General features: G+C 38.3%; 1 protein-coding gene across 4 annotated transcripts in view; it reads right to left on the bottom strand.

Annotated features, from left to right (window-relative positions):
- The window catches only part of LOC123984492 (thyroid hormone receptor alpha), a 102,461-nt gene that overhangs the window by 31,105 nt on the left and 60,764 nt on the right, over positions 1-10,592 (bottom strand). For all 4 annotated transcript variants that reach the window (XM_046071419.1, XM_046071428.1, XM_046071411.1 and 1 more), the window contains one exon: positions 5,395-5,623. In XM_046071419.1, the coding sequence (XP_045927375.1) occupies positions 5,395-5,450 (56 nt within the window). In that variant the 5' untranslated portion in view covers positions 5,451-5,623. The remainder of the gene's footprint in view (positions 1-5,394; positions 5,624-10,592) is intronic.

The following is a 10,592-nucleotide window of genomic DNA, read 5'->3' as shown; positions in this document are numbered from 1 at the left end:
CGGTATGTGTGGAGAAAACCAGGCACTGCTCATCACCTGTCCAATACAGTCTCAACAGTGAAGCATGGTGGTGGCAGCATCATGCTGTGGGGGTGTTTTTCAGCTGCAGCGACAGGACGACTGGTTGCAATCGAGGGAAAGATGAATGCGGCCAAGTACAGGGATATCCTGGACGAAAACCTTTTCCAGAGTGCTCTGGACCTCAGACTGGGCCGAAGGTTTACCTTCCAACAAGACAATGACCCTAAGCGCACCGCTAAAATATCGAAGGAGTGGCTTCACAACAACTCCGTGGCTGTTCTTGATTGGCCCAGCCAGATCCCTGACTTAAACCCAATTGAGCATCTCTGGAGAGACCTGAAAATGGCTGTCCACCAACGTTTACCATCCAACCTGACAGAACTGGAGAGGATCTGCAAGGAGGAATGGCAGAGGATACCCAAATCCAGATGTGAAAAACTTGTTGCATCTTTCCCTAAACGACTCATGGCTGTATTAGATCAAAAGGGTGCTTCTACTAAATACTGAGCAAAGGGTCTGAATACTTATGACCATGTGATATTTCAGTTTTTCTTTTTTAATAAATTTGCAAAAATTTCTACATTTCTGTTTTTTTTCTGTCAAGATGGGGTGCTGAGTGTACATTTCTGAGAAATAAAATGAACTTTTTTGATTTTTGGAAAATGGCTGCAATGAAACAAAGAGTGAAAAATTTTAAGGGGTCTAAATACTTTCCGTACCCACTGTATCTTCTATTAACATCTAACATACAATTCCTGGCATAGAAAACTGCTGTTTGCTTGTACAACTACAGAGGGGTTACCCGAGGTCAAGGCCTCAAGGAAGAATGGCCCTTTGAAAAGGAGCAGGGGGATTCAGCCTGTTCGTTTCTTAGAAAATATAGCCTACGTACAGATAATTATCAGCGCTAAAAGCAGACGTTAAGGGCTTTTCTTCCAGGAATCGATGCATACATAAGAAGAGGGAGGAGTTGAAAAATAATGATTTGCAATGTTTCCATGGCGTTAATTTCCTCCACGTGAATGTTCTTAACCATGACTGCATACAGCAGTTCTGAGCTTCCATGAGCTTCAATGCTCATTTTTGCAAAAGCACACAGTAGAATAATGTGTTTTTAGTGCCAAATTTTCCATTTGGTGGATAATTTATTAAAACAATTTGCGCCTTAGAACTGATAAATTTGTAGAGGGGGACCGGTACGAAAGTAACATGGGACAAAAGTAATAGTGATTTTCTCAGACTCTGATATGCCTTACTACGTCTGCGCGTCCAGCACACAATATTTACCAGAACCGTGAAAAATTGCATGGATACGTCATACTTTTGCAAAGTTACTCTTATGCAACCACTGCACCTACAGTTTCCCATGACAAGGATGAGGAATGTCTTGTCTGTAGGGAGACATTCAGCTGATCATTGCCTGGGGACGTGTGGATGCAGTGTCTCTTTTTGGCTGCACTGGTCCCATGAGGCATGTGCTGCGGACACAGAGCAATATATCTGTCACAACTGTGGCAATAAACAAAAAAGAGAACTTGTGTTAGAGATACAGCAAATGAGGTGGGTTATTTTTACACAGCTGTTAGATCTTCTTTTACTGTTATACTGTTCAAACTGTTGTTGTAAAACCTTTGATAAAATGAATAATTGAAATTGAAAATGAAATTCTTTTTATTAACATAAAGGACTTACGTTGTGCCAATATGCAAAACATTAACAGGGACATTTTTAATAGAAACGATTACGAAGTTTATGCCTTTGAGTTACTATTGACCATAGGTATCATTTACACTGGAGACGTCACTTTTTGAAATAACTGATTTTGTCCCCATCACTTTTAAAAATCTTTTGAAAAATAGCAACAAGAAATGTTAAATAACAAACCTTGAGAAAGGTTTATTTTCACGATAAGAAAATATTTAATGCTCAAAATGTTCTGGGGGAGGATTACAGATCTCCCCGCTCATCTATTTCAGCATAGAATATTTCTTCAAAATATTATTAAAATATCTTCTCATCTTCTTCTTGTGATATATGTCTCATGAGCTAATGTCCCCACCACTTTTCAAAACAAAGTGACGCCCTTGCTGTTGACCTACTTGTGTTACTTTCATCCTGACTGACGCAGTCAAAATGAACAATGTGCAACTTCCGATCAAAGTCAAATTATTCCAAAGTTGTTCCACATTTGTACAAATAGCTGGTATTGACAACACACACATGTGAGTCACTGACTATAATTATTACTGTGTAATATTGTTCTCTCTAAAGTACTACTTTCGTAAGCTAGAGAACGCAAGTTATGAAAAATGGAAATCACTTATAGTGATCACGGTTACAGTAATCAACTGCTTATTTATAATAATATATTAGTACACATAAAAGCTTGGGAAAGAATAATTCCTATACAAATACTGTTTAAATAATTTGCTAATAGTTATCAAGTAGTCCAAGATCATTTAAGTTTCTTTAGATTTTGTAATCTTATGCTTTTGCAAGCCGTTAGCGGCACATCTAACAGAATTGGAAGCTTGGTAATTGGATGAGCAAAAATCTCCTTATCACCTTACGTTTTTATTTACGGGGGCTTGTACCTTAAGAGGTGGGGGGAAAGTAGGCTATACCTGTTATTTCAGTGTGCCAGATACAATGAATCATCATTTAATATCCTCTGCTATTCATCCCATTTTTGTTTTGTTACTTACAGGTTGAAAGCTTAACTCAAATGGACCTATACACACACGCACACACACACACAGTTACAATCCTTCTATTTAGATGTTAACTGAATTTAATGGCGAAGGCCAACCATCTCCTGAAACATTCAGGCTTCACACTGCAGTTAATTCCGACACACCAACACACACCAAACTCTATTTCAACATCCCCTACTCCAGGCTATGTGAAGTGTTTCATCAACATCTCTGTGTGCGTAAGTGTATGTGTGTGTCCTAACTGCTCCGTGACTCAGAAATCACAGAGGGGAGGGGGTCAGGGCATGAGGCTGCGCTCACAAGAACACGTGCATGCTCAACGACACAGTGAGAAACACACGCACATGCGCACAAACACAAAGCGACAATCCCCTGTTGTTGTCACATATTGAGGCGTCCTGAGCTGTCCTCTGCTTTCTGCGGCTCCATCTGCCCTCGCTGCTCCTAATCCAGCTCTGTCCGCTCTACTAATCTACACGTGTGCGCGCGCACATACACACACACACACACACACTCCTATAGCTGTATAAACATGCACATGCACACAAAAAATTGATACACCTTCATGCACGCACACAGGCGAAGACACACATACAGGTTAAATAATACAAACCCATCTGCTCACATGAGAATACACACACATGCAGATGGAACTCTGTCAAAGCCTAATTACCTCCCCAGGTAGATGCTACTTTAACATTTTGCTGGCTACCCACATTACCTACATGAAGGTAACCATGGTGATGCCTACATGAAGGGTCATGGGAGTCACCAAAGTCAAAATCTCTTTCTCCAGACGACATGAATACTCCTTTTTTCGAAAAACTGGAATATAGTTGTTTCTGAGATTTCGAGTAATGAGGTAGCAGACCTGCGAACTCAGAAGGGCTGTGTTTGCGAACCAAACCCCAGGCACTATCCCAGAGTAAGATCTTTTTGATTTTAAAACATAAACAAAGAATTCTGGTGAAAATAAAGATACTTTCTGAAGTGTCATTGTTATCGTGTCTGGTTTCAACATTGCGTTTACTTAAATTACTATTCATCCGCCAGAGTACATATTTCTGTTTAAAGTGTTAAAGGTTCAGTGTGTAAGTTTTAGTGCCGTCTTGTGGTAAGGGTTGAGAAATGCAACCAGCGATTCACGGTGCCTTCAAGTGCTCTTCGGATGGTCCCAGTCCCCGAGTTGTGAAGTCGTTCCTCCAGCTTCAGTGTGTTCATGTGCTCTTAAATCGGAATGTGGAATCAACATGGACCCTACTACAAAGATGTGTTGGATCAGCATTATCAATACGTATAAACAACACCCAGACATCTGATTCACTCTACAGCAAACTAACTGTATTCTAACTAAGCATATTACAAATTACATGTAAAATATGTATAAGCAATACATGATTTTGCACGAAGTAAATTTCTGTATACTTCTTTATGTCCCATGTTCACTTTATTTCTCTTTTTGCACTAAAGATTTAAGGAGGGAAAACACTTTCTGATTATTCCGAGACCACATGAATGCACCATCAATCACTGCTCACCCCTCACTTTCCAAGCGCTCTGGAGAAGTTACGGTGGACGACACGCTCTGTCGGCTCTTGTGCTAAATAATACGTGTGGGCCTCCATTTGTCCAAATTTTCCTTCTTTTCTTACATCCAATAAACCAGTTGACTACTACTAACGTTACTTGTTACTCTTCTTCCTCGTACGTATTTAACGGAGCAGATGTAAGCTTGTTGGCGACATCGAAACACCACGAAAATGTCACGAAAGGCAACATTAATGTATGAAATAAAATGTGACGTTAAATAAATACAACTTGTCATGATATAAAATCGTTATTGGAAAATTATGAAAACGCCATTATGAAACAAAAACAGAATTTGAATTGAAAAATATTGGTTATGTTAATTTAAAAAATATTGGTTATGGAAATGTCATGGAAATGCTTTGAGTTTTAATAATTTCCTCCATCTTCCATTTCACAAATAACATAATCGTGTAAAATCATTTATTGCATCACTGTTTCAATGAGTTTAACTTGCCCAGTCTTCGTGTTTGATTCTCCGCCGGCTCTGAACTCACTCTCTGTGAATGTATTTAATGAAGCGACGAGGGCAGCATGTGTGTGTGACTGCGGTTCTGCACGTGCCGGAGAAACAGAGAGAGCACAGATGGCAGCGGAAGGATTGTTCTGCCTTCCCTTTTCCCTTTCCTAAAAATACATTAAATACACCCCCCATACTCCCTCCATCCAGCCAGACAACATCCTTTTCTTTCAATATTTATACAGCTTATGTTGCACAACCACTCATATGTTATTAATAATTTGTTCATTTTCAATTCTTTTTGTCATTAAAGCATCAAGTGACTGAGAACTGTCTCTACAACGCTGTCTATCCTAGTATTGATTTTCTGTGTGATGTGAAGTGCTTGTGTCCGGACTGTGAGGATGATTTGAACTTGTTTACTTTCATCCATCCATCAATCCATCCGTCTGTGCCTGCATCTATTCTTTCATCTGTCACTTCTGTCAAATCTGCAGTTAATCTCTGCTTTCCTTTCATGTTCACATCAAAGATGGACACACACACACACACACACACACACAGTTGTACAATCCATCACATTTCAGTCAACACACGCCCACACACACTCACCCTTTCTCATCTCCCTCTGATGAGTTGCTATCCTGTTTGTTGGACATTGGCTCCATGAAGCCCCAGTCCCATCCAGCAGCCAATCACAGGATAGTGAGGCGGACCTCAACCTCGCCAGCCTGCTCAGCATTCGCTGGCAGCCCCGTCAATAGACAGCCATCTGAGAAACTGGGTGGTGATTGGCTGGGAGGAGCACGGTGTGCGGGACATCGGTGGAAGCAAAAGAAAGCTGGAGGTGCAGAGAGAGAAGGCGCAGTAAAAAAACAGAACCATTGTGACATTAACATTTGTACAATTAAATGTTCCATTACATTTTAAATACACACAAAGAAATAACTTTTTTATACTTCATTAAAATGCAATGATTATTGTCCAGATTGTGTTTAAAGATATTTCAACAGTGAGCCGGGCCCTGTTTCAGAAAGCAGGATTAGTGAAAATTCTGAGTATGTTAAGCCTGAGATGAGGGAAACTCTGGGTTTTCTGTTTCAGAGACTGAGACCAGATAAACCCTAGATCAGTAACTCCGGCAACTTATCCTGTGAACCTAATCTCCTCCAGAGGAGGGTAGGTTCACAGCATCAGTTGGAAAACGGTCAGTATTTAGTAGGCCTAATCTTTCATATTGTAGTCGCACTGATTGGAACATTCATATTGTAGTTATTATACTGGAGATAATTTGAATTGTTCTGAGTGAGGATGACTATGGTGCAGCTGAAACAATAGGTGTAAATGTATAATTGAGTAACCTTTACATCTCTAAACCCCTTTTCTCCAATTCTAGTCCCAGGTGTGGCGCCTCTGTGGGGCCGCTATCAAGGTGTAGGATATCACTTGGCTCAATAATGCTCTAGGCTGTTGTAACAACAGTCGTTATGGTCCGACCGTTGTTAACGACCGTTGTTGGCACTTTTTATATACAGTCTATGGCACTGTCACATGAGGCCTTGTTAAATCTCCTGGGAAGGGATAGAAGGACAGCATTGTATGTGGGGGACCATCTCTTAACATGAAATGACACCACTTACCTACATACCTGTCAACACTGGGATTTGAAAATAAAGGACTTTTGTTACTATTATGTTCATATATTACTTATATAATGTTACCATATTTATTTAAATTTAATATACTATATAATACACCTCTAGTTTAGGACCAATATTAATAAGTAAGTGATCTGCTTCGAAGGAATTTCTTTAGTTTAGACTGATAAATGTTTTACCAAGGTATGCTCTGAAAGATGAACAACAGTATCATCTTCAACTTAAAGGTACAACACTCCAGAAGTCAGACCTATTCATTGTTTATCAAACATGTCATGAGGAAATTAAATTGAGGCTCGTCTGCTCTCACAATAAAGCCACTGTGTCCGCAGTGCCCTTTTCACCACTACAATCCTGAATCTATTCGAGGAAACGGATTCCAGCCAAATCTAATTTACTATAAGCTACTTACAAGTCTTCTGAAAGGAATTTAGTGTAAATTGTGGCTAAAGTTCACACCTACAATTAGACCATGCAGGTAAACAGTAAAGGTATCATGAAATGTAAAAAGGAAACAGGCACTCTACATACATAAGCCTGCATTTAAGCTGTTTTTCTCTTTATGGATCAATGGAACTGAACTCCAGAAGTTGGGGTGCAAAAGACTGCAACAATGATGATTTTAGTGAGATATTGAGGATGTTTTTTTATGTTTTTATTCAGCTAGCTAGTGTGTTGGTGGGTCAGTCGATAGGTCCAGACTATAAAAGTAATGCAACTTCACCGTGAGGTGAAGCAAAATGTCTCAAAAACTGTTGGAGTGATTGTTTAAAGTTTTTCTATGGACACATCTCCCTCAATTAAAAGTACTTTTAGTGATCCTCTGCGCCATCAAATCAAACTTTTATTTTGCTAAATGTACAAAATTGTCAACATTAAATGTTAACGCTAACAGGGAACTTGGTAGAGTCGGCCAACTACCTAACATCAACAGCCATTCATTGTGTTTGCATTCTTTAATTACCTCTTTGAATAGTCATTTTCACTGTTATTGACAGAGTCCACCATTACTGCATGGGACACAAATTGTGAACCCACAAAAAAGGATTTTCACAGAAAGTCATCAATGTACATAGAGTACATACAGATGACATTTGATTGTGAGTTCAGTATTGTTTATCATTGGCAAACCATACTTGTATTTTCCAACCAATACTTTGGGGATGATGCCAATACCAATATTTGGGGACTACACCCCTGCAAAAAATCCTGCTTGTGCTGCCATCTAACGGCACGCTTTGTCCATGCCATGTGCAGTGCAGCACTTTAACAATGTAGTGCAGTAATGCTTCAGTTTAGCAGACCACACATGACCACAGCAAACTGTGATGACGGATCGGATGCTCTTTGAAAACAATGTGATAATGATGACTCAATAACCACAAAGAACGCTTGATTCTCACTGGCTGGAGAGTGTGAGAAATTTTCAGACATGCATGCCCCGAAGTCCTCATTGCTGAAATCAAGTCAAATCAAAATCACTGGAAACAACAGCCCGAGCTTCTTCTGTTAGGCTGAATGTTTTGGCTCGTACTCGACAGGCTTCTCTGGTGATGTTTTTCCTAAGTTATCAAAAAGAATTATTATAATTAATCATTATTAACTGTGTCATGTTTCTAAGACTGTGGGGTTCAGACTGGATTATCTTGCTAACACCGTGGACAGTTGCCAGACATGAATATATGACTGTCTATTCATAGTTTGGGGCAACGTTCACAATCCTTTTGGGTGGCTACTGCACGTGGGTCAGAGGAAGAGTCCTTCAAATGTGTCACTTTTACTTTCAATAAACCTACGCTATAATATATAGCTAATAAGCTAAAAATAGACCTGTCGCTTTTCATGTATGAATAAAACCATAAATCCATCACATGTTTCGCCCCAACTCAGCTGCATGTTACCATGTGAGGAGCAGAAAGCACCAGATGGTGGCACCAGAGTCAGGTCTGGATTTAATTGTGACCTGAGCTGACCTGGTTCCTGCACAGACCCTGGCTTTTTAGAGGCTGTTCTCATATCATTTGGCATCACCACTTGAAAAACTGGAATATAGTTGTTTCTGAAGAATAGCTGATTCCATTAAGAATGAACAAAATTCTTGTCTAAATATATACACAAGAATTTGCACGCATTTGTCACACTGCTACAGCTCAGGATCAATGTTCTAAATGGTGACCTGTAAAGCAAATAATGCTGTTTTAGCCAGCAAGGAGTTCAATATGGGTTTCTGGATTTTTGTATTTTATATTGTCTTGAGTTTCAACCCAAAGCTTTTGTAGTACTTTGTACGTGTCTGCAAAAGCTAAATATAAATTTATATGAAAGTATTTTTGCTAGAAATAAAGAGTTTTATAAAAATGTATTTATTATGTATACAATATATTAATATATTTTCCCCCCAAGCATCTTGGATTAAATATAACTAGAAATTGCATAAAAATCAACTCTTTAAATCACATTAATGTGTTCATTGTAGGGCTGCTACTAATAATTAATTTTGTTATTGATTAACCTGCAGATTATTTTCTAAATGTATAACTCAAGGATAAAATGTCAGTAAACTGTGCAAACTATCCATCCTGAAGTCCAAGGTGATGTCTTCAGATGTCTTGCTTTGTCCAGCCAACACTCCTAAACCCAAAGATATTTACAATGACAGAAAATTGGAGACAATTTGAAATTCCTCACATTTGAGCAGCTTGAACCAGAGTGTTCCACTTAACAAATGACTTAAACAATGGATAGATGATCTGTTAATGATCTTCGACTAAATATACTAAATATAAATCAATTAATGATTAAGTCAAATTTTTTGAAGTCACGTTAAAGAGAGAAACGCTGCAAACCTTCAAATCTGAGAAGGCTTGGTGAGAATATTTATATATTTATTTTGCTTGATAAATGAGTTAAATGACTAATTGGTTATGAAAACTGTTGGTAATTATTATTTTGTTAATGGACTAATTCACTTATTATTTCAGTGCTAATGCCACCCAAAACAACTCTAACCCTCTATAAATTCTTTGTTTTGGGTCTTTTTTTTAATAGGACTTGTTCATAATATTAGAAAGAATGTGAATAAAATAATTCCTAACATTTTATAACAGACTATTTTTTACTACTTAATGCTGCCTGCCATGAAACTCAATGAAAACAAAGAAAGCTGAGCAGCTGAGCTTCACTTCTCCAGATGTGACAGTAGATGGCATCAGAGTGTGAGAGAACATATAGACTACCCCATGTATACACACAACCAACACAACTTTTAGTTAAAGTGCTTCCAGGATCTCAAAGTTTTATTCTCTATAAGCTGCACAGATCAGGATTTGGTGAAAACAAACTGACTTAAAAATATTACATATGTATAATAAGCAAGATAATTATTTATATATAATGCTCAGGAGGTTTTCCTTGCAAAATAATCCAAAGAATGCAGTGGCTTCTGAACTTGCTGAATATTATTTTAATAATGGCAAGGAAAAGTACAATGCAAGCAATTTAATGAAAGTGTACGAAATGGAAAAAATACCTATAGGTTGAAATTACAAAAAGAAAAACATTGAGAAAAAAAATTGCCCCTCTGTACACCTTAGTATTGAGAACAGCTAACACAAAACAAGGCTGAGGGCTCAAAATTGTGTTGTATTATGTATTATTAATTATGATATCCCAGCCTCTCTGTGCTTTGTCTGTACAGCTATTCTGGCTACATGTGAGTCCCAGTGCTGTAACGGCAGTTCGCATCTAACACGGTGAATTAAGGATTTATTTAGACCAAATTGCTGATTGCTGTTGCTGTCAGTAACAGAAAACATTGACCTACAAAGTACAATTTCAGTTGAGATAAAGACGGATTCTAAATATAAGGGACAAAAGATATGATAATTATTAGGTGCTGTATGCCAAAGCTAAGCGTGATGAAGACTTGGAGCAAAACAAATAACAATGGAACAAAGATATTGGCATGGAAGACACAAAAAAGAAATGGAATAAACACTTGAAATAATAACTTGGGCAAATGGTAAATTATAGAAACTTCAGGAAGACATGAAATTTGAATAATTACTTTTAGGAGGTAGAAGGTGCTGAGAAACTTTTACAAGGCCTATCGACACACATTCAAACTTGGTTTAACAGCATATGAGGCCATGG

Source organism: Micropterus dolomieu, linkage group LG02 (assembly GCF_021292245.1).
Source record: "Micropterus dolomieu isolate WLL.071019.BEF.003 ecotype Adirondacks linkage group LG02, ASM2129224v1, whole genome shotgun sequence".
Lineage (NCBI taxonomy): Eukaryota > Metazoa > Chordata > Actinopteri > Centrarchiformes > Centrarchidae > Micropterus > Micropterus dolomieu.
This window is presented reverse-complemented; position numbering and strand designations above follow the sequence as displayed.